Source organism: Myotis yumanensis, unplaced genomic scaffold (assembly GCF_028538775.1).
Source record: "Myotis yumanensis isolate MYYU_CA2020_CCGP unplaced genomic scaffold, mMyoYum1.0.hap1 SCAF_4, whole genome shotgun sequence".
Taxonomy (NCBI): domain Eukaryota; kingdom Metazoa; phylum Chordata; class Mammalia; order Chiroptera; family Vespertilionidae; genus Myotis; species Myotis yumanensis.
The window spans coordinates 101,398,083-101,424,192 of record NW_027223755.1 but is presented as its reverse complement, the minus strand read 5'-3'; the positions used below and the strand labels follow the sequence as shown (position 1 = coordinate 101,424,192).

General features: G+C 51.3%; 1 protein-coding gene across 3 annotated transcripts; it reads left to right on the top strand.

Moving 5' to 3' along the window:
• The first annotated feature begins 127 nt into the window (after positions 1-127).
• On the top strand, positions 128-26,053 carry TBC1D24 (TBC1 domain family member 24). Of its 3 annotated transcripts, none has more exons than XM_070413214.1 (10): positions 128-207; positions 16,748-16,857; positions 18,291-19,288; positions 19,917-19,934; positions 20,460-20,618; positions 21,787-21,850; positions 23,121-23,216; positions 23,538-23,778; positions 24,159-24,329; positions 24,980-26,053. In XM_070413214.1, the coding sequence occupies exons 3-9, from the start codon at positions 18,324-18,326 to the stop codon at positions 24,311-24,313; spliced, it is 1,698 nt and encodes a 565-aa protein (XP_070269315.1). In that variant the 5' UTR covers positions 128-207; positions 16,748-16,857; positions 18,291-18,323; the 3' UTR covers positions 24,314-24,329; positions 24,980-26,053. The 3 variants fall into 3 exon arrangements, with proteins under 3 accessions (XP_070269315.1, XP_070269314.1, XP_070269316.1); XM_070413213.1 differs by having other exon boundaries at positions 18,209-19,288; XM_070413215.1 differs by lacking the exon at positions 19,917-19,934 and having other exon boundaries at positions 18,209-19,288.
• The last annotated feature ends 57 nt before the right edge of the window (positions 26,054-26,110 follow it).

The window sequence follows — 26,110 nt, the reverse complement described above, 5'->3', positions numbered from 1 at the left end:
CCGCCCGGCCGAGGGGCGTCGGTGCGCATGCCCAGAGTCCGCTGAGCTGAGACCCGCGGCACCCGGGGTGGGCAGCCCTTGGCGCGTGCTCGGCGGGGGCGGGGCGGCGCGGCGCGCGCGCATGCGTAGAGAAGCCCGCGCTCAGTTGCGCTGCGAGCTGAGAAGAAAGCGGTACGCGGCGCGGCACGGAGCGGCGCGGCGGCAGAGGTGGGTACGCGGCGGGCCTGGCACGGGGCGTGGCGGCCTGCCACGGAGCCTCGGGGGCTGCGGAGCCAGGTCGCCGGCTGTCACCGCAGCGGGGGCGTGCAGAGGGAGGGGGCGTGGGGGTCCGACTTTGGGGCCTGGGTCTGAGGTGGGGCGCGGGGGCTGGCCGCGGCACGGAGGTCTGGGGCCCGGGCCGTCCGCCTGTCACTGTCCATCGCCCCGGCGGACCTCGGCTTCGCGGGACACTCACCCCGGGGGCAGGATCGGCGCCCCCTACCAGCCGCCGTCTGCGTGCTGGCTGGCCGGCCCCAGGCGAGGCGTCAGACAGAAGGAGTTGTCTCTGTGTCACCTCTTCCTTGGGCTGCTGTCTGTCTGTGGGGGTAGGAAATCCTCTTCTGGACTCGAAATTGCAACAGAATCTCTGATAACGTTCTGCCATCGAAGACTTGAAACTACTCCCTTTCCTGCCCTCTCCTTGCCTCAGGATGACGTGCCCGCCCACCTGTCGCCTGGCCTCTGAGCCCTGTCCGGTGGGTGCCCCCTTGGCATGGCCACTGGGCCGAGCGGCAGAAGCACTTCCACAGGGTCCCTGGGCGCTGTGCCACCTGAGCCTGGAGGAACACAGCTGGAGGTCGGGGATGGGCCACCTCTGGGCATGGTTTTCTCCACGCACGCAGGGGTGCTGGTGGCCTGGGCACAGGTGTTCATCTGCGACCTTAGGATGGAGACAGGTGTGCTGTGGCCTCCTGGGTTACCACCCTCCGGGCCGACATTAAAGGCCAGAGGTTGTTTAAGGACCAGCGGGCTGTGCGGAGGCAGAGATTGACTGTTAGCCTAGAGGTGTGCTGGGAGGACCGGCCTGTGGCTGGTGTGGCTGTGCTTGGGATGCTGGTGTTGTGGTCTTTCCGAGTTTCTTATTCCAAGTCATTAGTTTGTCTTTCTGGGACCAGTAGAAGCTCTCAAAGGTGGTTTTCCTTTTTTTTTTTTTTTTTCATTGTATGTTTGCTGGGGACTCAGCAAGGACTTCCAGGCCATTACATTTAAAAAGGACCATCCCATTATTGGACAGATTTTTCCTCCGCTTGAGGGTAAGGGCTCCATCTTCCCATTCTACCCCCATCACATAGTAGGCATCTGTAAATGTTTGCTTGATTGTCTCAAAGACAAGGATGCAGGTTCTTGTCAAGGGATATAGACCGGGAGAAATGAGACCAGAGGAGAAAAGATAAAGAAATCTCACAAAGGTGTCTCAATATATAAAGGTTACGGCCAGTGGAATGACCCCCAACGTGCACTTCCTTTTATTCTGAAAGTTGGGTCCTCAGCTAATCTTCTCAGCCCTGGGATAAAGCCTTTAAGCGAAGTGCTTAACTGGTAGTGAGTGCCCTGTTTAGAAGCTTGTCTTTCCCTGTCAACAGGGCTGGAGTCACATTGCATTCATCTTTGGTCCCCTATTGCCTGGCATGGAATGGGGGCCGCTATCTCTTGAAGTGAACCAAGATGCTAAATAAAACTAGTGTGGTGGTTTTCATCTGATAGTAAGGGTGACCTTCCGGGGGATGTAGAAGTAATCTAGTCATCTAAGCAGGCTTTCTTTTTATTTTAATTTTTTTTTAATATACTTTTATTGATTTCAGAGAGGAAGGGAAAGGGAGAGAGAGAGATAGAAGCATCAATGGTGAGAGAGAATCATCAACCCGACTGCCTCCTGTACGCCCCACACTGGGGATTAAGCTTGCACCCTGGGTTTGTGCTCTGACCAGGAATCGAACTGTGACCTTCTGGTTCACAGGTCGACACTCAACCACTGAACCATGCCGCTGGGCTAAGCTGGCTTTTCATAACAATAATAAAATTCACCCCCTGGATCTGTAAGTTCGCCGGCAGGTGGGTCTCACCAGCTCTTGCTGACCACACCTGCCAGGACAATCCAGAAGGCCAAGTGACCTTGGGCACGCATTGTTGCTCCTAATTCTCATTACACTCTAAGCCAACCTCAGATGACATATTTAAGTGTTTGCTTTTAGATGGTTTCTGGTTTAAAGTACATAAAGACAATGAAGCAGGTTATAAAAAAGCACTTAACATTTACCCTGTTCAATGTTTTACCTGTTTGAGCATACCTTTTCTGTTATGACAACTCTGTACATAAAAGAAAGCAGCCCTTTTTAACTTGAAACAGCAATTTCAGTGACTGTTTCAAGTGTCACTTTCCAAATGGAGATAATATCCAGGAAACAAAGCCTCAGGCTTTTTACTAAGAATCAACTTCGATTCATTATTTGATGATTTTTTAAAATTCTTTCCACACAAGTGTATTGAAATCATCATTCACATGAGGAGGGCCTGTACCCTGTGTTCTGTGGCTACAAAGTTGAGTGAGTCTCTGCCCTTAAGGAGCTGACAGTGGAGTCAGGAGATGGGCCGGTGAACTGCGGCACTGTGGGAGGCATGCCCATGGAGGAGATCAGAGTTTGCTTTGGGCATAGAGTGGCATTCCGCTGGCCTTTGGTGGGGGCTCCTGAGAAATGCTTGAGCCAAATTTTGAAGGTTGAATAGGAGTGGCAAGACCATATGAGGAAAAGAGCCTCCCGGGCAGAGACTGTGTATGTGAAGTAAAGGGCATGATCTACCCACCACCTGTTGGGAGAAGGGCAGGGAGTGCTCTGGTGGTTGGAGTAAAGAAAGAGAGATGAAATTAAAGAGCTAGACTGGCAGCAGATTGGGAGAGGCCTTGAGTACCAGGCCCGAGTTTGAACTTTACCCTGAGAGTGCTAGGAAGTCACCAAGGGATCTTGGGCCTTGTGAGTGACCGATCAGATTGTGTTCTCCACTGGTAACCTGGCAGTGGTTACTGGGATGCATTGGTGAAGGGTTGCACTGAGCCCCGGGGTGGTTGAGGGACCACCATGGCACATCTAGGGAGACATAAGGCCCAGTGCCAATGAAGGGCTGTGGAGGATACAGAAAGGAGAGTAATGAAATGGGACAAAGGAGGGGAAATGGGGGACATCTGTAATACTCTCAACAATAAAAATAAATTATAATAATAAAAATAAAAAAGGAGAGCAAAACCATGAGGCAAGTGGCTGAAGGGATGGGGGAAGGGCCAGGAAGAAAGGAAGACTTAGGGAACAGCCCAAGATTGAGTGACTAGCAGCTGGGTCCAAGCCACACACAGTGTGTAGGAAGGGGGCGGACTTGGGAGCAGGTGCTAACTTTCAGTTTGGAGATGTTGAGCTGAGGGTCGGTAAGACTTCCCAGCAGTAGGTGGATATATGTTGGTCTGGAGCCAAGGAGAGTGTAGTGGGCTTGAGAGCATTTTGGGGACTCCTTTCTGTGTAACAGTAGAGCCAGGGAGTAGTGGAGTGGGCCTTTGCAGGAGAGTATAAGGAGTGAGAAAAAAAAAAGACTGAACCCTGGAGGCACCTAATGTTTTATGTCTATAAAACACAGAGTATGCCCTTACCGGTTTGGCTCAGTGGATAGAGCATCGGCCTGCAGTCTTAAGGGTCCCAGGTTTGATTCCAGCCAAGGGCATGTACCTTGGTTTCGGGCACATACCCAGTAGGGAGTGTGCAGGAGGCAGCTGATCAATGTTTCTCTCTCATCGGTGCTCTAACTCTTTATCCCTCTCCCTTCCTCTCTGTAAAAAATCAATAAAATATATTTTTTAAAAAACACAAAACAACAACAACAAAAAACACAGAGTAGATAAGCTAACAGAGTTTTCATTAATAACCCCTTGCCTTTTTGGATTGTGGGGGCAGGATAGTGGACTTTTTATTTCTGTGACAAAGGCCCAATTTGTTGGTTAGAGTAAATAGCAAGATGTAAAATGCTCAAGGTACAAAAATCACACAATCAATTCCGGGGGCTTTCCTGTCTCATGTGTTTATTTGCCTTTTGGGACACTTCCAGGTTGTCACTCATCTCAAAGGACCACTTTTCCCTCCAGACTGAGGATTGGTCCTCTCAGAACATTCTCACCATTTGATCTCTGAAAAAGGTCTTCTCAGACCCAGAGATAGATCCAAGGTTGCAGAATTTTTGGGGTCTCCTCGCTCTCCTTCCAGGACCCCAGTTTCTGTGTGGTACCTCAGCATTCGCAGCAGGTGGGACTTTGGAAAGACTCTATTAAGGATAAAGAGGCCAAGTGTGTGGTGGCTCCTCCCTAGTCTTTCTCCCACACTGAGGGGCAAGGAGAGAGGGCAAGGAAAGGCTAACATTTCTTTTCTTTTTAAGGTTGCCACACTTTTTTTAAAAAGTTATTTTTATTGATTTCAGAGAGGAAGGGAGAGGGAGAGAGAGATAGAAACATCAGTGATGAAAGAGAATCATTGATCAGCTGCCTCCTGCATGCCCCATACTGGGGATTGAGCCTACAATCTGGGCATGTGCCCTTGAACAGAATCAAACCCGGGACCCTTCAGTCCACAGGCCGGTGTTCTATCCACTGAGCCAAACCAGCTAGGGCAAAGGCTGATACTTTTAAAGGAGCCCCTGTCTGCCTACAGGACTGGCCCAGCCCCTGCATAATTGCACAGGCCCAGTAGCAGTTATTTTTGTCTCTGGTACCTGCTCACTTAGAAGATGTGAGATAAGATCTCTTTCTGTTCTGTATAGTTATGTCTGCGGGCCTGGTTGGGTACTGCACAGAGATATGCTGTCAGGGGTCACATGTCAGCAGTCATGGTTTCTCCTTCCATCCCACTCAGGCATGCTCTCTTCTTTTACAGGTGATTGAGAACACACTACACATGGCTTAGCCTGTGTCTCATAATCTGAAACTGTGTGTCTGCTAATTGTTACGCTTTTAATGGGATACCACGCACATTGAGGGTTGTTTACCAATGGGTGATTCTGTTACCAATAAAAGCCCCTCCCTGTATAGTGTTCTAAATGTAGGTCACTACCTGCTTCCCACCAAAAGCTCCCCTCACCTCTGTCCCTTCAGCCTTTCCTTGAATCATTTTGTCCTTGTTCCCTAATTCTCCTTTAATTCCTTTTTTGGCAAGGGCCATTCTAACCTTCATGTCTTGGTAAACCTGTGGCCTTAGAAGGACCTGGGAGTATATATGAACTCCTCCTGCCTCTGGCATGTCTCCTGTCTTCCTGGGCTGAACCTTCCCCACCTCCTTGGACACAGGAGCACTTGGCTTCCTCGACAGCACTCTGAACCCCAGGCCTCTGTCTCAGGTCTTTTGGCATCTTGGAGTCCATGAGGCTAGATATAGAATTGTCTTAATTGAGCCACAAATGACACTCACCAGCCTGCCCCCTTAAAGAGCTGAAGGGCTTGCCAGCCCAAGTAGCTGAGGCCCTGTCCTATGCCCATGCTGTTTCTGCTGCTTCCGGGACAAAGGCCACCTCATCTTTCAGGACTGGCTCCCAACCCCTCTTTCCTCATGGACTGGGGCCCCAGACACCCTGTGCTTTCCTGTCATAGCACCTGTACCTGAGTTGGCATGGCCAGTACACCCATACCCCCACAGCCAGAGCTCATGGAGAGCTAGAACTGGGCCTTGCATCTTTGTATTCCAGTGCTCAGTACACTGGCATTCAGGAAGTGTCTCGAGTGCCTATTGAAATGATTAAACCTGCAAGATTCCCTCCTGGCCTGGCTTTGTTGTCAGATCTAAAAATACTTGCGGAGAACCTACTATGAGTCCGGCCTTCTGAGGCACACCTGTTGAAGGCACCCTGCGTGGAATTTTAACCAGTCAAAATTCTAATGCTGCTGACAGCCGGGTTCTCTTTCTCTGATTATCATTCTGTGCAGCTAGCTGGTTTATCTTGTGCCTGAGGGGTGTTTTCCCCGGACATGTTGGTGGGAGGACCTTTGAGCTCAGAAGACAAAGGTCCTAAATTAACAGGGCCCCATTCCAACCCTAGCCCCTGCCTGTGGGTGAACCAGACCAGGCTGGGAAAGAAGTTTTCCGCTTGAGAAAGGGATGCAAGGAACTGTTTTGAGTGGCTAATGAGGTTGGGACTCTTTCCTGCTTGGGGCCCCACATCATAGGCTCAGGTGCCACGGGTAAGACCTGCATTTGAACTTCTGACAGGTGGCAGGCAGATGGGCCAGCCAACTGGCCTGCGGTGCTGTGACTAATACCTAATGGTTAATGGTTACACCCTTTGTAGCTGGCACGTGCCCTCCATTGTGTGCTACTAGCAAAGGGCCCACTATCAAGTTCCCCGGTAACTGGCTGCCTGATATAGTCACTGTGGAATGCCAGTTGCCATTAATATTTGAGAAATTCTTGTGCTCTGCTTCAAGGCTGAGGCAGAGCATGGCCTGCCTTCCCATCATGTGAAGATGCCTGCTCGGAGGGTCACATGCCTAAACAAGTTGGTGAATGTTCCCTGTTATTGTTTAGAATTAAATTTTCCTCTTGGGCCCGAGTGGTTTGGGAATTTTCTGAGTCTCCATGTGTTTCCTTCTCTCGTTTCCTCTTTCCTGGCTACACTAGATATAGTGTGAAACACCTGGCTCAAAAATCACAGTATCGTAGAAGAGCTGGACTCATAAGCAGGTCATCACAGTAAAACAGATTTGGATAAGGAGGGGTAGAGGGAAGCCAGGGTCCCCTCAGCCCTGCCTGGGAAGTCGGGAAGGGCTGGAGAAGGAGGGGGCATTTGGGCTGAGGCTTGAAGTAGATTGGACCGAAAGAACGGCTGTGTCCCGTCTTTCTTCCCGGCTGTGGCCATGCCCTGTTCGTGTGTCCCTGGGGCTGCAGTTGGTGCAGTGGGCCAGGCTCCTGAACCTGCCGTTGGAGGGCAGGTAGGGCCAGATCCTGAAGGGATGGTTGGGGAGAACGTGATTTCAGGTAGAGAGTGGGGCAGAGCACATTGGGAGTCAGAGCTGAACGTTTTGAAGTCACATAGAGTGTGTGAAGAATGGGAGACATTCAGGAAAACAATTGGAAGTACAGGACTTGAGTTCACAAGAGGATTCTAGGTTGAGAAAAGGAAGGACTCTTATAAAAGGGACATTTAAGAGGCAGGCAGAGGAACAGGAACAGCTACAGCCAAAGAGGTGAGGAGACACACATGAGGGAAGGGTTTCAGGAGGCCCAGGGAGCGGAGACCTGAGAGCACTGGGGTCAGCTGTGTGTGCTTCGGGGAGATAAGGGACCAAAGGTGCCCGTTAAGTGATCTGGCAGCTAGGCAGTGAAGGTGGAAGGGGTGGGAGAGGGTGGGAGACAGATGTAGCCTTCTCTCACCAGAAGTTTGACAGGGAAGGAAAGGAGGACAGACATAGCTGGAATGGAGAGGTTCTGTGAGTGCCGTTTTGGGGTCTCTATAGCAGCAAAGAGGGGGCATTAAAGATGCAGGAGAGTTGGGGTCCCCAGGAGGTGAGATCCAGGACCAAGATCAAGAGCAGGGTCAGAGAGGAGAAGAAGCTCCTGCCTGGCACCCCATTCTCAGGAGAGAGGGAGGGTGAGGGTTGCGGGTGGATATGAAGCTGTAAGTTAGTGGGGGGAGTAGGAGAGGGTGCCTCTGAGGCATGCCAAGAAGGGCTGGCTGCCAGGTCATGAGCAGGGCAGCGTGATGTTTCCTCTACAGTTGGGGTTCGAGCATGGAGAAGCACTCTCTCAGTCTGGCTTCTCCCGAGGATTTTGCCCACGGCTGAGACAGGAGCACAGAAGGGGCTTGATAGAACAGGTGTAGGCTGAGCAGGCAAAGACATAAAGCCACAGGGGACTGGTAGGTGAGGGAGATGGAGTCACGTGAGTGGGAAGAGGGCAATGGAGAGCTCTAGGAAAAGGTTAGAAGAGAGTGGGATTGTGATATGCTACCTCTGGGTGGAGCAGTTTCTGGGGCTGACCAGGTTGTGGATAAAATGCTAGCAATATAAAGGCTTTCAAAGGTGAGGAGCTTCACACCAGGGCTGCCTACTCAACCCTCAAGCTCTGTGATGGCAGCCAAGGAATGGAGGCCATGAGCTAGAATGAGAGGAGGCTGGTCCTGAGGACATTCTGGAGAGAGAGCAGCAGAGTCCTGGGGAAGTCCTAGGGGAGGGGCCAGCAGGGTCCTGGGGAGGTCCTGGAGAGAGGGGGCAGGGACTGGGGAGAGCTGGCTGCTGTCTGACCAGGAGGGAGAAGGGTGCATTCTGGGAGAGGATGAGGTAATGGGTTTCCCACAGACATGTTCCAGAGAAAGATGGGAGGTGGGAGTGAGGTAGGTAAAAGAGGGCACCAAGGCAAGGGGACGTGGAGGATCAATGACAGTGGTCACCTCAGTCAGTGACAATGTCACCAGCAGCCATTGTAGAATTGGGACTTATCCTACAGCTGGGGCCTGGGGTGGGGAGATGAGTGTCCTCCACCTGGGGGTCTAGACACAGTCCTGAAGCTGTGTCTCTGGGGGCTACAGCAGATTCCTGGGTTAGGATTGGGCATTTCCCTGGCCTCTCCCCATGGCTGGGTGGGAGAACTGGGCCTCTTGTGAGGAAATTAAACTTGACTCAGGCTTGAGAGGAAGGTTCCTGCATAACATACTAGGAGAGGGTCCACGCCACCTGAAGTGCATTTTGCTCCAGGCCTGTCCCCACCCCCTGGCTGTCCAAGGTGGACGGCTTCAGGAATATCTCCTGACTCCTTATCTCCCTCCACCTTCTCCTGCACAGAAACCTTTCCAGCTGTCCCATGGTCCCTGCCGCCCCTACTGTAATGCCCTGCAAGCTAAGTTACACTCAGCCATCCAGATGTGCATTCCCCTCCTACACACAGGTTGTTTTCCCTTCCCTGTCCTGCTGCTACATTCCCCACCTGCCCCATCACTGGCACTCTGAGCATCTCCTTAGCAGGCAGTGAACATGCCCTGTAATTGCTGTGTCTTTCCTATCCTCAGACCTCGCACACCTGAGGGCTGGAGTGAGGTGCTGTCATTTTTGCATGCCTGTCCCCTGATGCCAAGTTGGTGTCGAGGGACTCAGTCATTCTGCTCTGTCCTGGCTTGCTCTGCCTCTATAAGCTCCACCTCACTGGGGATTGATGGTTTCTAAAATAGAGGGACTACCCTCTGGCCAGCATGGCTCAGTGGTTGAGCATCGACCTATGAACCAAGAGGTCACAGTTCGATTCCCGGTCAGGGCACATGCCCAGTTTGTGGGCTCAATCCACAGTGGGGGGCATGCAGGAGGCAGCCGATAGATGATTCTCTCTCATCATTGATGTTTCTATCTCTCTCTTCCTCTCTGAAAAAAAATTTTTTTTTAAGATAGATAGAGGGACTACCCAGAGAACAAATGTTCCGAATCCTGCTCTGGGGATACAGAGAAGTGTGCATTTTTCACATGGAACTCTTCAGGCCAGAACAGAGCACCTTATTGCCCCTCCTTTCTGTCCTTGCCCAGTCATCTGTCAGGCTGGAGCTGCAGCCTCCTTCCTCTTAGTTCTTTGTTTTCTGGTTCCACTCTTGGGAAACGGATATAAGATTGCTCAGACTTAGAGAGGAAGAACTGAGACACAGCAGCTGACACCCACAGAGCGTCCACCCTGTCCTGTGGTACAGTGACTAAGGCCCAAACAGGCCGAGCCCTGGGTCCTTCTACTGTGAGCTGTTCTGGCAGCCAAGGTGAGGTGGTGATTAGGCCCGGGCTGGGTAGGGGGCAGTAGGAGTGGGTAGGAGTCCTGGGAGTGCCAACCTCACTCTGCACAAGGGTGCCTCTTGCCCAGTGGCACCACATTTGGCACTTGGGAAGAGTCCTGGTGTGTGTGTGGGGGGCTGTCTTTGAGGTCAACTGGGTGAGAAGTTCACGAGCCAGCGTGGGCCTCTGGGCTGAGGGCTGGGTGTCTGGGCAGGACCTTGGCACAGCAGCCCAGGGTTCTGCCTCCAAACTGAGCTGCTCTGGCATTTGCTTGAGAGGTACTTTCAACTTCAAAATGGAGTGCTACCTCCTTTCCACCAAAACCCTACCCCTGGGCCAAAATTCTCTGTTCAGTGCTTGGGTGCTGCCCCCCACCATTGGTCACCTCGTCTGGTAGAATCCAACCCCTGGGCAGTCTCTTGGGTCCACCCCATCTTCTCCATTTTCCCCGGCCAGGCTTGACTCAGCCTTCCTCATACAACCTCTTCTGGACTCTGCCCTCCTTCCTCCTGAACCACCAGGGGGATTTTTCTAAAATGCACTGTTGCTTAGGCTCTCCTCTGGCTCCTTAATGTGGAGGATGACATCCAATATTCTAGTGCAGCTGGCTGGAAAGACCACCAGGCCCCCTCTTATCCCATCTTCAGCCACTGCCTGCCTTAGGCTCCCCAACTTGCTGTGCCCTCCCTCATGCACCCATTCTCTACCTTCGCATTGAATGGTATACTCCCCATCTTTATGGTACACTTGGGATACCATTGCTCCTTCTTCAGTGCTCACGTGGAGTCAGTGTCCTGCCTTGGTGGTCTTCCAGGGCCCTGCCTGGCCTCACAGCACTTCCTGCTTGGGCTGTGATCATTACTCTCCTGGAGAGCCATCTTTTACTCTCTTGTCCCCAGTGTCCTGCTCAGGACCCAGCACAGAAAAGGCAAGTCAATATGTTTGTCAAATCAATAAAAATTTGGGACAAGGGGAGTCATAATGAGGTACTGGGCCCCCCAGGAAAGGTGGTGTGAATGGAAGGTGTAGTGCCCATGTTGGTTGGTGGTTAAGATGGAACGCCCAGGCTTAATGTGAGGGTCTCTATTTGTCACATGAAAGTAAATTTGTTTTCAAATCCAATTGTTTGGGAAAATCATGTTCCCCACTTAAGAGTTGATAAACATAGAGGTCTTATGACTCATCAGACCTGGACAGCAGGTGGTATTGAGAAGCCAACCCTGAGCTTGCTGAAGAGGGAGCATGGATGGGGCTGACTGTCCCACATGGGAGAGGGGTCTTAGGCACTGTGGGTTTACTGTGAGTGTTCTGGAGACTGACACATCAGGGATAGTTCTCTCTGTACTTGGGGACCGCACAGGTACCTCTCTATATCCCAGTTTCCTCCTCTATAAGGTGGAGCAAATCCCCATGCCGTGGGGTTGTCCTTAGAATTAGAGATAGAAATGCAAAGCTAAATCGCCTGACAACCAGCAGCTGTGGGATTTGTGTTCGGCAGTCCCTGAAGATAGGGTGGGAGAGTCCTGCTAAACCCCAACTGCTTGGTCCTGATGTCTCCCACCCCACTGTCCACAATAAGGTCTTGCCCTTCCTTCTGTGTCCACTTTTCCTCCTGCCCTGGTCCTGATCAGAAATCTTGGAGGGCTGCATGCATAGCAAGCAGGTTCAGGGAGGCCTGGCTCCTCCCACCCCAGATGGCCCCTTACCTCCTTCTGTGAGCACAGATTGGGGAGTTCTCTGTTGGGGCTGTGGGCCTGCAACCGCTGAAGGGAGCCCCTAATACATCGTGTCTCATCAGAGTCTGATGTGAACTTGCCCTTGGCAGACCCAGGACAGTGTACTTTGGACAGAGGTGGTCATCATGACAGGATGGGGAGCTGGACAGAAGTGTCCCCGACATAACAAGATAATATTTTGGGGAAATAGAGGTCACTCATTTCCATGTATGTTTTTGTTTTTTCTTTTTAAGAAATATTTGCTTTCCATCAGGTAGCCTGAATTCTCAAAAACAGACACAGTGATTGTGAGGAAAAGGGGTGTGAGAGTCACTGGAAGGGGCTTTCTGGGTGGGAAGCAGCAGCACAGCACAGAAGGGGAAGAAGGTCTCTCAGAGTAGCCACAGTGAGAGACTTGTGTGGGTCTGTGGGAGAGCCTCAGTGGGGGCCTCCCGTGGCTGCACCTCTCTCGTGGGAGGGGGTACTCCGGCCCCTTTGCAGGACTGGTCAAGCATTGACCCACCCTGTCACTCTCCAGATACCTCAGAGCCAGTGCCAGGTCAGGGGACCCCAAGGAGCACTAACTGAGATGCCCTTGGGACATCTGAGCTGCCCTGGCATGTCAGGCTAGGCTGAGTGCTTTCTATAAACAGTCTCAGTTAATCCTGGCAATTGGCTTTTAAACGTATCCATCGAATCACATCCCTTCGCTGCTTCCCACTCTGAGTCCCTCTATGCTGATAATAAAATTCAAATCTCTCCCTGTGCATGATCCATGCTGTGGGTATCTCTGCTGCTCGTGTTCTTGCTCGCTGTGCTCTGCCATACTGGTGCCCTTATTTCCCCAGAGCACACTAGGCCTGTTCCTGCCTCAGGGCCTTTGCACTTGCTCTTCTCATTGTCCAGAGTGACTTTTTCTCAGCTCTTCTGGCTGCTTCCTTCTCACACTTAAGCTCGGGTTGGGAGAGGTTTGCCCTAACGACCCTAGCTAAAGTAGCCGCCACCCTGCAGACAGGCTATGTGGTTGGTGTCCCCATTATCTGAAATGATCATTGTCTGCAGTTCTTGGAGTCTAACGGGATGAGTTGAATTTTTCCTCTTTTCCCAGAATTGTAGGCTAGGCCTAAAGCTGAGGATAAAAGACACAAAATACAGGTGACTTTTGGACAACATGGGGATTAGGGGGCCCTCTTGAAGAGAGATCAGGGGACCCGTCGTGCAGTTGAAAATTCATATATAACTTTTGACTCCCCCAAAACTCTACTAATAGCCTACTGTTGACTAAAAGCCTTACCAATAACATAATTGATTGACATTATGTTATATAACATTGTATGTTATATATATTTATATACTGTATTCTTACAATTAAGTAAGCTAGAGAAAAGAAAATAGTATTAAGAAAATACATTTACATATGTAATACCCTTTGTAATACTTTAAGCAATAAAAAAAAATTTTTTTTAAAAAGAAAAGAAAATACATTTAGCTTTAGCTGGTTTGGTTCAGTGGATAGAGCATCGGCTGATGGACTGAAGGGTTGGTCCCAGGTTTGATTCATGTCAAGGGCACATGCCCGGGTTGTGGGCTCGGTCCCCATTAGAGGGCAACTGATTCGATAGTTCTCTCTCATAATTGATGTTTCATTCTCTCCCTCTCCCTTCCACTCTGAAATCAATAAAAAATAAATAAATTTGGGATCTTCCTGCAATTTATTTAAAGAAAGAAAAGAAAAAGAAAATACATTTACAGTACTGAAAAGAAAAAATCCTTGTATAAGTGGACCTGTGCAGTTCATACCTATGTTGTTCAAGGGTCAGCGGTACTTCCCTACATTCCAGGCAGCTGGGGCCAGCCCCCTACCACTTCAGAGAACTAGCCCTTCCCCCACCCCCATTCCTGTGCAGTGAACTTGGGGGGGTGGCCTTTAGGTGAGTGCAGTGTTTATGGTGAGAAGCCATTCCCTCCCTTCCTCCCACTCTGAGTCTGAGGGAAAGTGCAGCTGCTGGCCGGGCCCTGCTGGCTGCCTGCCCTGGACTGCCTGGGCAGGGGTGAGTGGAAATGAGAGAGAGTGGCATGTCACCCACACCCCAGCCAGTGAGCCCTAAGTAAGAGCTGAGCCCTTAGGTGTTGCATGGGACTAATGATGGTGAGGCAGATTGTGTTGGCAGCTCTGTTTTACAGACAGGCACCTGCCTTTCAGGAAAGAGCCATGGCTTGTTTGAGGTTCAGGCAAACAAGTGGCAGAGCAGGACTTTGAAGCCAGACTTGTCTGACTTGAAACTGGATCATTTCCAACTTTTGCTCCTGCCTCCCTTCTCTCCCTTGACCTTTGTCAGGAGCTGGGGGACTGTGGAGAACAGGTGAAGCCATATTTTGTGTTGGGGAGGTGTAGACAGTGTTGTGTGACTGCTGCATGCTGCAGGTGGAATAACAGGGAGAGAGCATCACTTCAACCCTAAAACTTACGTAAGCTCCCGAGTGTGAGTATCTAACGGAATGGTTTTGTTTTTTATCTGTTTCCCGCCTCATGAGTTCTCCGTCTCAGTAGCCAGTCTTTAAAATCTAACTCAGCTGTGAATGTGTGTAAATATAAGAAAAGGCTTTGTAGGATATAATACGTGAGCAATGAATGATTATCTTAGGTGGAAGAGGGAGTAAGAATGAAGGGAAAACATAAACAGGATTTTACGTTTTTACTCTGTAATTGTGTATTCTTTGACTTCTTTATGATTATGCATTTGTGTAAAGAGAAACCTAAGGAAACCATCCTGGACCTGGTTTTATAGATGCCTGAGAAGGTCACTGCAAGCCTGTTTGCCCGGCCCCAGAAACAGCATGCCCTCTTTTTGGATGGAGGCTTGGGGAGGAGGCCTACGGGGGTCCTGGGAGCTCCTTCAGGGTCTCCTGGGTGTGGCCTTTCCTCAGAGTCCCTCTGAATCCGGTGTGTCTCTGGGCAACTTGCAGCAACAAACAAAACTGTGGGTCCTGTCTGAAGGAACTTTGCAAGGTGCGATAATCACTTTTGGAGTTTCCAGTTTAATATTCAACCTGAATCTGAGGCCAGTTGAGTGAGGGTTGGTGCTGTCCTGCCCTGCTCTTGTTCTGTTTATAAACATGTTTATTGCCCCGATAAGGAGCTGGTTCTTTTCACACAAACAGGATGGGCCTGGGGTCCCTCCAAAGGTTAGTGGGCTCAGAGCCTAGAATGAAGGATTTAAAAGCTATAGGTAATTTGCACATGGAAGATTGTGGAGTGCAGCCTGGGCATGGTCGTAGGTGTGGTGAGTGGGCCTGTTTCCCTGGTCTTCAGAACCTGGGAAGAAGGAAATCCTCACTGCCTTTTCTCCCAGAACAGAGCAAACAAATCAGTCCCAATTTGGGTTTCTTTTCTTCTGAGGAAGAAGGTCCCAGCATTGGCAGCAGGCCTGGTTCTACTGTGGGTGAAGCTTTTCCAGTGAGATATATTAAATGGATGTTGTCAGAAAAACTTATTTTAATTAATGTTTTTTCTTTTTTAAATATATTTTATTGATTTTTTACAGAGAGGAAGGGAGAAGGATAGAGAGTTAGAAACATCGATGAGAGAGAAACATCGATCAGCTGCCTCCTGCACACTCCCCACTGGGTATGTGCCCGCAACCAAGGTACATGCCCTTGACCAGAATCGAACCTGGGACCCTTGAGTACGTAGGCTGACGCTCTATCCACTGAACCAAACCAGTCAGGGCTAATTAATGTTTTCTATGGGAAAGCACAGTATCAATGGATATACTGTATATCCAAAGGAATTGAAAACAGGGACTTGAACAGATACTTATACACCCATGTTCACAACAGCATTATTTATATTGCCAAAATGTAAAAAGGACCCAAATGTCTAGCAGCAGATGAATGGATAAGCAAATTGTGCTCTATTCACATAATGGAATGTTTTTTAGCCATAAAAAGGAATGAAAATCTGATAAATGGGGGCAGGGACAGGGATGAACCGGTAGAGCACAGAGGACTTGGGGGGCAGTGAAAATACTCCATATGATACAGTAATGAGAATACTAGTATATGTCATTTTACATGTGTCCAAACATATAGAATGTATAACACCAGGAGTGAGCCTTCATTAATCTGTAGATTTGGGGTGATTATGATGTGTCAATGTAGGTTCATCAGTTATAACAAATGTACTACTCATGGTGGGGGATTTTTATTGTTGTTAATCCTGACCTGAGTATATTTTTTCATTAATTTTTAGAGTGGATGGGAAGAGGAGAGAAAGAGACAGAGAAACATTGATGTGAGAGAGACACATAGATTGGTTGTCTCCCGCACACACTCTGACCAGGGCTGGGGATTGAGCCTGCACCAAAGTACCTGCCTTTGACCAGAATCAAACCCGGGCCCTTCAGTTCATGGGCTAACGTTCCATTCACTGAGCCAAATGGGCCTGGGCATGGAGGGGGATATTGATAATGGAGGAGGCTAGACATGTGTGGGGGAAGGAGGTATATGGGAAGTCTCTGTATCTTCCTCTCAATTTTGCTGTGACCCTAAAACTGCTTTAAAAAACAAAGTGTTGCCCTAGCCAATTTTGCTCAGTGGATAGAGCCTGTGGACTGAAGGGTCCTGGATTCGATTCTGGTCAAGGGTACATGCCCGGGTTGTGGGCTCGATCCCCAGTAGAGGGTGTGCAGGAGGCAGCCAATCAATGAGTCTCTCACCATAGATGTTTCTAGCTCTCTCTCCCTCTCCCTTCCTCTCTGAAATCAATAAAAATATATTGAAAAAAAATTTTTGAAGCATGCTATAAATATAGATGAACTTTAAGGACATTATGATCAGTGAAATAAGCCAGACACAAAGGACAAATATTGTATGATTCCACTAATATGAGGTATTTAGAATAGTCAGATTCTTAGAGACAGAGGTTACAATGGTGGTTGCCAAGTGAAGGGGGAACTAGGAGTTAGCATTTAGTGGGCACAGAGTTTCAGTTTGGGAAGATGAAAAAGTTCTGGAGATGGATGGTGGTGATGTTGCACAAACAACAGTGTGAATGTACTTAATGCTACTGAACTATACACTTGTAAATGGTAAATTTTTTATGTATATTTTACTACAAAAAAAGTATCAAGGTGCTTTCTTAAGATATCTTCTCACAATACAGGTGTTAAACTATAATTCTTTACTTTCCACTCAATGTTCTTAAGATATTTTTTGCTTTTTATATTTTCAGATGAATGTTCTAGATTCAAGAGAAACTGGAATGATCTGGTCATTTACCAAAACTCACTGAAGCAAACCCTTGTGACATCTCCAGACACTTCCACCATCACAGGCAGAAAGGTTAGTTTGATGTACATGGGCAGACTGTTGTAAAGGCCAAGGACAGTAGCCTTTAGCAAAAACTGTTAAATTGTGGTATCCTCAACATAGATTTCTGTCTTGCTGTTCACCTGCAGTGACCTATCGCCAGAGTCTCACATAGCACATTTCACCCATTTTTAAATGTCTGCCTGAATTTCAATAGTTGCCTCAAATGGAGAGATAGTGTCAAATCCCCCAATACTTCTGGTTCATTTGGATATAAAAATGTCTCATTTTGCCTTGGCCGGTGTGACTCAGTTGGAGCATTGGCCCACACACTGAGGGGTCTCGGGTTCAATTCCCAGTCAAGGTCATGTACCTGAGTTGCAGGTTTGATCCCCAGCCCCAGTCGGGAGGCAACCAATCAATGTGTCTTTCTCACGTAGATGCTTTCCTTCCCCCTCTCTTCCCCCACTCCTCCCGCTTCCCTTCCCCTCTCTAAAAATCAATGGAAAAAATATCCTTGGGACCTAGCTGGTTTGGCTCAGTGGATAGTGCATCAGCCTGCAGACTGAAGGGTCCCGGGTTCAATTCCAGTTGAGGGTACATGCCCAGGTTTCAGGCTCGATTCCCAGTAGGGGGCATGCAGGAGGCAGTTGATCATTGATTCTCTCTCATCATTGATGTTTCTATCTCACCCTCTCCCTTCCACTCTGAAGTCAATAGAAAATACAAAAATAGTGATATTAAAAAAATATATATCCTTGGGTTTGGATTAACAATCAATCAAAAAGTCTAATTTTGAAGCTGTAACAGCTTTATTTATTTCTCAGCCCTCATGTCTACTCCTCACTAATATTTCTTCTCTAGTCTGCCTAAAGCCTAGCTAGCATGTTTAGAAGGTTAAGAGCTGGCCTCTGAATTCTAGCCCAGGGACAGTGGGGCAGAGTAGGGTGTGTCTTCCTCATGATACACAGCTGGTTAAAGGCCTGAAACCTTGGAGAACTGAAACAAAGCATATCTTGACTTAAATAGGTCCCCTTAACCAGTGGATCCTTTCATAAGGCCCACAGGCCCCAGGATGGTAGTGTGTGGGAGCCTGATAGGCCTTCCATCCCTAACTGAGAGTTGTTGTCAGGCTCTTTTTTGAAGCCCTTCCAGGAACTTGTTTCTAGCTTCTTGATATTCATAATCTGTGTGACCTATTACAGTAACTTGATAAGCTCCATGAAAAGAAGTTACACTCCAGAGTTCATAGTGACCTCTCAGAATATCCGCCTATCTTAAATGGAGCCCTTATAATACTTTATATAAAGAGTCAAACAAAAACATATTCTCTAAAATGAGAACCTTTATACACATGTATTAAGCGTGGTTTTTAATCCTACAGGGCATGGGGTGGCAAACAGGTTAGCAGAAAAGCCTCCAGAGGTGGCTGGAAGATTTAGCTGCTCTTTGCCCCTTCCTGGCAGCCCAGGGCCCTCCTCCCGGGTACAGCCTGCACTATGGACTCCCAGGGGTACAACTGCTTTGTGGACAGAGACAAGATGGACACTGCCATCCAGGACCTGGGACCCAAGGAACTGAGCTGCACCGAGCTGCAAGAACTGAAGCAGCTGGCCCGCCAGGGTTACTGGGCCCACAGCCATGCTCTGCGGGGGAAGGTGTACCAGCGCCTGATCCGGGACATTCCCTGCCGCACAGTCACTCCCGATGCCAGCGTGTACAGTGACATTGTGGGCAAGATCGTGGGCAAGCACAGCAGCAGCACCCTGCCCTTGCCTGAGTTTGTGGACAACACGCAGGTGCCCAGCTACTGCCTGAACACACGGGGTGAGGGTGCTGTTCGGAAGATTCTGCTGTGCATTGCCAACCAGTTCCCTGACATCTCCTTCTGCCCCGCCCTGCCTGCCGTCGTAGCCCTGCTGCTGCACTACAGCATCGATGAAGCTGAGTGCTTCGAGAAGGCCTGCCGCATCTTGGCCTGCAATGACCCCAGCAAGAAGCTGATCGATCAGAGCTTTCTGGCCTTTGAGTCTTCCTGCATGACATTTGGGGACCTGGTGAACAAGTACTGTCAGGCAGCCCATAAGCTGATGGTGGCCGTGTCAGAGGACGTCCTGCAGGTCTATGCGGACTGGCAGCGCTGGCTGTTTGGGGAGCTTCCCCTCAGCTACTTCGCTCGTGTCTTTGATGTCTTTCTGGTGGAAGGTTACAAGGTGCTGTACCGCGTGGCATTGGCAATCCTCAAGTTCTTTCACAAGGTGAGAGCTGGACAGCCGCTTGAGTCAGATAACGTGAAGCAGGACATCCGCACCTTCGTCAAGGACATCGCCAAGACCGTGTCTCCTGAGAAGCTGCTGGAGAAAGCATTCGCCATCCGCCTCTTCTCTCGGAAGGAGATTCAGCTTCTGCAGATGGCCAATGAGAAAGCTCTGAAGCAGAGGGGTATCACCGTCAAGCAGAAGAGGTAGGCTGGCCTCTGGGCAGGCTGCTAGGGGCCCACTTAGGGTGGGGCTTTGGTGGAATACATTCTGGGGACTTAGGCATGAGCTTGTCCTGCCAGCCTCTTGGTCTGCCTGCTGCCAGCCAGCCTCCTGTTCATGGATAGGAAATTACAGGAAAAGAGAGAGGACTTTCCTGGTTACAGCCATAGGCTGCTGAGGCAGCTGTGGGAATGCAAGACACGGTTACTGTCCTCAGGCCTGAGGCCTAAGGCGGAGATGAAAGCTGGGTGTTGACCATGTGGTCAGAAGACCAAAGAGTGGGCCAGACTGGCTGCCTTTGGTCATTTCTTTTCTTTTTTCTTTTCTTTTCTTTTTTTGTGTGGCCCCTCTTCTACCCCTCCAGCTCTGGGCTCACTTGCTGCTGGACATGCCCCCTGCCCTGAACTCAGACCCGTGGGGAGCAGGGATGGGAAAGGCCCACGGTGTCTTGATACTGTCTTGGTGGCAGATGACATGACTGTAGGTGTGAAGGCCTTTCTTCCAGGCCAAAGGCAGACATGTCCTAGACATCAGTACTTACTACTAACCTCTCCTTGTCTGTTTTATTTTTCTTCTTCTTCTCCATGTCCGTTGCTTCCTCCTGTTTTTCAGTGTTTCACTTTCTAAAAGGTAGGTCTGGAAACAACATCTCCATGCCTGGATTCTCTGTCTTCTGGCCTGGCTATCCCAGGGTCTGGCTGCTTGTGCTGGCTCTCAGGGCTTGCTTCTGCAGTGCTGCCTTGGAGCCTGGCTGATGTTCAGGAACCATCTGTTTGTTCTTCTGTCTGTCTGTCTGTCTGTTTGCTTAGTTTCCTCAGCTGTGCTCTCTGTTCGTGCTTGGCTGGCCTTGAGCATTGTCTTGCCAGAGCTGACTCACTTTCTGTCCCCATTTCTTAGAGAAAAGGTGCTTTTGTCCTTGTCTGGGCTGGGCGATCTCCCCTCTTAGTAAGGAGGGGATGGGAGTGGGACTCCAGGGGACAGCTCCACCCTGTTTCTTCCTGAGGGTACCTTGGACCAGGCTTTAACCCGGCTGAACAGGTGAGAAGTTCCCTCCAGGCTTAGCTTTCAGGAGATCCAATGCACACCCCCAGGGTAGGGGGTATGGTCAGGCCTGGGGTTGCAGGTGTGCACTGAGTCTCTCCTGGCTCTCCCCAGGCAGTTTGTGCACCTGGCTGTTCATGCGGAGAACTTTCACTCGGAGATTGTCAGTGTGAAGGAGATGAGAGATATCTGGTCCTGGATCCCTGAGCGATTCGCCCTCTGTCAGCCCCTCCTGCTCTTCTCCTCACTGCAGCATGGGTACAGCTTGACTAGGTAATGCTGGGAGACTGGGGAGGCTAGGCCTGCCCTCTGAGGCCCTGAGGCATGGACTCTAAGGGTCAGGTGGTGCTGGAGGGGCAGAGGGAGTGGTGAAGTTGTCCAGCTTCTGGTTCTGTCTGTGCTTCCAGGAAGTCACACTGAAAATGGGCCTGTGAACCTTGGCACCTGGGTGAGGCCTTGCCTCTTCTTGGGGCCCTAGAATTGGGAAGCCCTTTTCTGGGCTTCTCTCATTCCCAAGTCACCCAAATTCAGGGGTCGGTCATTACCATACACGCCACAGCTCCATGTCCTCATGTAGGCATGGTGATGACATGGGAACTTAACAGAACTATAAGAGAGGACTACTCAAGGCAACAGGCTGTGTGGTTCAGTACTCCCCACCCCCACTCTGTCAGTCCACAAGCCAGGAACAGGTTGGCCCTATGGGGCTGGGGCTGTGCTGGACTCCCCCGGGCACACTGCCTCCCTGGCAGCTCTGTCAGGTTCAGCACCCCTTTGAGACTCAGACGCTCTGGCTTGGGTCACAGGTGACCCAGCAGAGGCAACACAGGCAGAGTTGGCCCAGCCCACGTGGCGGGGACTGTCTGTAGCCCCATGAGCATTATGGCACAGCCAGAGCTACATTCGCCCAGCCCCAACCTCTGTGTGACTGAGGGACAGCTAAATGGAGCTGCCAGGGCTGCCAGCCAAGCACTGGGCACCTGGAGCCACCACAGTGGCAACCTCAGGCTTCCTCACATGCTTCCCAGTGCCAACAGCTCCCACATGCTTGGTCTCTGAGCTTTCCTAGAGCAGGGACCTGTTCCTCTTGTTTTTGCTTCTCCGAAGCACCTGGCACACAGCTCTGCCTGCTGGGAGCGATTTGCCATGCTTCACACCAGGGCAGACAGTCCTGGGGCAGCTGACTGCTCACCCTGCAGACCCTGGGGGAGCTCCCCCTTGGCTTAGAAGAGTGCCCAGTCCAGAGTGTTGCTAGGTCCTTGGCCACAGTGCCTGGTCCCCAGGAGATAAGGAAATGCAGTCCTGGGCCCGTCTGCCCCTAGCAGTCCAGGTTTCCCAGGCGCTGTGAGTGCTGTCAGCAAAGCTGGCTAGAGGTGGTGTGGGAAGGAGTTCAGGAGAACTGCTTCCCATCAGGACTGGCACGTGTGGTCTCTTCCCCCAGGTTCTATTTCCAGTGTGAAGGACACGAGCCCACCCTCCTGCTCATTAAGACCACACAAAAGGAGGTGAGCAGGGACCAGAGGGAGCCTGGGGTTCTGGCCTCTGAGTTTGGGGTACTCTGCTGCTCCTGTGCCCCTGCAGCCTCCACCCAGCATTCCCGCACTTAGGGGCACAGAGCAGAGCCACCCTCCACAATGAAGTGAATCTAGCCTCCCTATTGACCCCAAGTACCCAGGGCCTCCTTGTTTCCCCTGAGGGCCCAGGCCCTGCTGACACAGCCTGGCTGCTTAGGAGGACCATTGCAGAAATGCTCAGTGAGCGAGGTCCAGCCCCCTCCCACCACAGGGGGCCAGCACCAGGTGTGTCAGCTGCCTTCACCTGCCTTCACCCCCTAACAGGTAGTTCTCAGGGCCCTTTCTGCTACAGTTTCTGTCCCCTGGAAAGTCACCAAGACTAGGGAGGTCAGCGCTCTTGTGCCCCCATCCTGGGGGTGTCCGCCAGTGGTAGAGGCTTTTTTTTTTAAACATTTCACTTGAGTTTCTTCTTTTTTTAAATATATATTTTTATTAATTTCAGAGAAGAAGAGAGAGGGAGAGAGAGATAGAAACATTAATGATGACAGAGAATCATTGATTGACTGCCTCCTGCACACCCCCTACTGGGGATTGAGCCTGCAACCCAGGCATATGTCCTTGACCGGAATTGAACCTGGGACCCTTTGGTCCGCAGGCTGATGCTCTATCCACTGAGCCAAACCAGCTAGGGTGGTAGAAGCTTCTGGTTCAAGTGGCTCCCAAACCTGCACCCATGGGAGTTTTAGGTTCCTCATCTCATTCCAGACTCTGTCTGGGTTTCCAGGAGGAACCTGGGCATCTGTATCATAGAAGGTGACTGATTGTCAGACACTTGGGGAAAACCCTGACTTTAATGGTGAAATCAAGCGCTTTGCCGGCTGACAGGGGGTTGGAGAATGTTGTTGAGCAGGCGTACCTCCTGGAAGCTCTCATCTGAGGGGCCTCCTTGGGGCTGATGCCCAACAACAGAATGTGGACATGGGGCTATTCCCATGCTTGAGGGCCAAGGAGGGAAGCAAAATGAAAATATCCCAAACGAGCTGATGGCAGCCACCCCTCCACTCCCACCCTCACTGCTAACCCCACGCCCTCCAAACTCTGACTTCCCACACCTCTCTTCACCTTCGGCTCTTGCCCTCAAGTGGGAGTGAGGGTTCAGTGACAAAGCTGTGATGGTACCGTGGCCCCGAGGAGGCCTTAAGCAAAGGGATGCTCTTACAGGCCAGCACGGTACAGCCTCACCTTGGGCCTTTCTCCCCAGGTGTGTGGAGCTTACCTGTCAACAGACTGGAGCGAGAGAAATAAGTTTGGAGGCAAACTGGGCTTCTTTGGGACCGGAGAATGCTTTGTGTTTAGGGTAAGTGGGTTTCCCCACAGGTGCTCTAAGATCAACAGGCCCAGCACCCCTATCAACCCTGCTCACGTGGCCCTGTTTACTTTTGTTATAGCCGTTACCCTGCAGGAGAACCTCCCATGTTCTTCTGGTTTGTGATCATTAGACCGTGAGATCCATGAGAGCAGGCAGGCCCTTACCTGCCTTGTGTGGCACCGTCTCCTCAGCCCTGGCAGGAGGCCTCATACACAGAGCTCTTCAATGAAGATTTGTGGGAGGAAAGTAGCCAGAAGGGCCCTGTAGGGCATAGTGTGCCAGCTCCTCATACTGCCCTTTCATCTTCAGTTGCAGCCGGAGGTCCAGCGCTATGAGTGGGTGGTCATCAAACACCCAGAGCTGACTAAGCCAGTCTCCTTGGAGACCTCTGCCACTCCGTCCCGGCACTGCCACTCCGTGTCCTTGTCCACATCCACATCCTCAGACCCTGCTGACCGCCTCTCACCGTTCCTGGCCACTCGGCACTTCAATCTGCCCTCCAAGACTGAGTCCATGTTCATGGCTGGGGGCAGTGACTGCCTCATCATAGGTGGGTGTCTCACTTAGCCTTGGAGAAGGGTACAGGGTCATGGGTGGCCAAAGCCCCTGGGTCAGTCATTGCTGACTCAGATGCAGGTGCCTTACCTGAAGGATAGGCAGAGCCCCTGTGATGGCAGAGGAAGAAAGCAGGCATGAGGAGCGGGAGTAGGGGCAGGTATTCTGGGTAAACCAGCTGGGAAGTGGACTCTAGCCTAGAATTTGGACCCCGGCTGAGGGCTGGCAGGCTTTGGAGGGTTGAAGGTCGGCCCTGTGGTTTTAGGCCTCTAGCAAGGCTGGGGCAGAGACAAGTGGAGATGCTCAGGGGCAGGAGGAGAGCACCTCCAGGGCAGTACCAGACAGAGGGGCAGCCACTGACTGAGCATCCTGCAGGTGGAGGGGGCGGCCAGGCTCTCTACATCGATGGGGACCTGAATCGGGGCCGCACGGGCCACTGCGACACTTTCAACAACCAGCCCCTCTGCTCTGAGAACTTCCTCATCGCTGCTGTGGAGGCCTGGGGCTTCCAGGACCCCGACACCTGCTGACAGGCCTGTGCTGATGGTGACCGAGCTGCCACTGTGGGATGGGGGGCAGTGGGGTAGGGCGGGCTCTCTAGGGAAGAGGCAGTGAGTGAAGGTCCCCTCACCACATGCACAGGCAGCATTGGGATACAGCTGGGGCCCTGATGCTGGGCGGGGCAGGGGCACCGACTCTGCTAGGACCTGCTCAGACTTTCTACTGCCTCCACCTTGGTCTCAGGTCCTGGCTCTCCTCTGTGGGGCCATCCCCCACTTGCAGCCCCTGATCCTTAATCCCTTCATGGTGGAGACAACTAGAAAGGCAAAAGGAACTGGCTGCCAAGCGTGGGTCTGTGCCACCCCCTGCTGGTGCCTCTTTGCATGGCTTCTGTGCAAGGCTCTGCAGCCTCCTGCCTGCCCTGCTGCTCTGGCTCTCCAGAGGTGTGTTGGTCCTGAGAGGACACAGGTGCCCTGGGGACTTTCTTGGCAGGAGCATCTGCCTGGGGCTTCTAACCCAGTTTCCTCCCTCCCATGCTGGCCTCCTGGGGCTGCCTCTTGGACAGTTAGCCATAAGGTGAAAGAGGTTGGGGAAGGCAGGATCTATGCTGAGCTCTGGGCTCCTCCCAAGGGAGGGCTAAGGGCCAGTGGGATGAAGAACCAGAATGGACATCATATATTCTTATGTTTCTGCAGAGTCTGAAGCTTCTTCTGGGCCTCACTATGTACTCACACTTGGAGAGGCCTCCCAAGATGGCTAGGGGAGGGCCCTCTGACCTCAAACCAGCCAGCCCCATTTCCAGGGGCTTGCCTGGAGAAGCCTCCCACATGCAACCCACGGAGCCTTCTCCAGTTCTCTTCCTCACAGTCAGAACCTCCTAAGCTCTCCTGCAGTCTCTGTGGTGGCCCCATATCTCCTCTATGTCACTGCAGTGACCTGGTTCCCAGGATCCCATCCAGACTCCTCAGCATGTCGTGCTTGTCTCATGCATTCCTCCCCACAAGTCCGTGTGCCAGGTCTGCACCCTCCCTAACTCCCTGCCCTCATGGCACCTTCAATGCAAGCCCCTTTGCATGGCATGTGTGTTCCCTCTGCATCCCTCTCACAGCACTGTGATCGGCTACATAGTGTGACTTCCTTGTGCTGCCACCTTTCCTCTTCCACCCTGCCCTGCCTGGTTCTGCACTGGACTCATGCACAGTAGGTGCCAAGTGAAGCTTGACCAATGAACACTGCAAGGAGCAGCCCTCTTGCCCTATGACCTCCCTCAGCTGGTCCTGAGGGCCTGGGCACCCAGGAGGGAAGAGGGGAGAAGCAGACACCCAAGTGACTGTGCTGCAGCAGCCTGGGCTGCAGGTGCCAAGGATTACTGTCCTCCAGCCAGCCCCACCCCACCCCTCAGTGTTCCTACATACCACATCCCTGCCCATCTGTACACTGTGCTTGCTCTTCTTGTGGTGTCCACCTACTCAAACTCCTCTGAGCCAGACCACAGTGGGACTGAAGAAAGGACCAGGAACCCCGTGTGGCTTTGGACAAGCCAATGAACTTATTTGGAACTCAGTTTCCCCAACTGTAAAATGGGACCAATCCTGCTCTGCTGTCCCTCCAGGACTGTTGAAAGGCTGTGAGGGGAAAGGTGCTGGGAAGCGGTGTCACTGCTGACCCAACCACCCCAGATCACTGCAGCCCTCGCTACTCCCCCTTCCTCTGAGCCCCTACAGCCCTCGCTTGTATTTTGGTGTTATTAAACACGGTCTCATTACATAGTCCAAGTTTGGTCTCTTCAACCGGAGGAACCTCCGGGGGCTCTTCCCTCCAGGCTT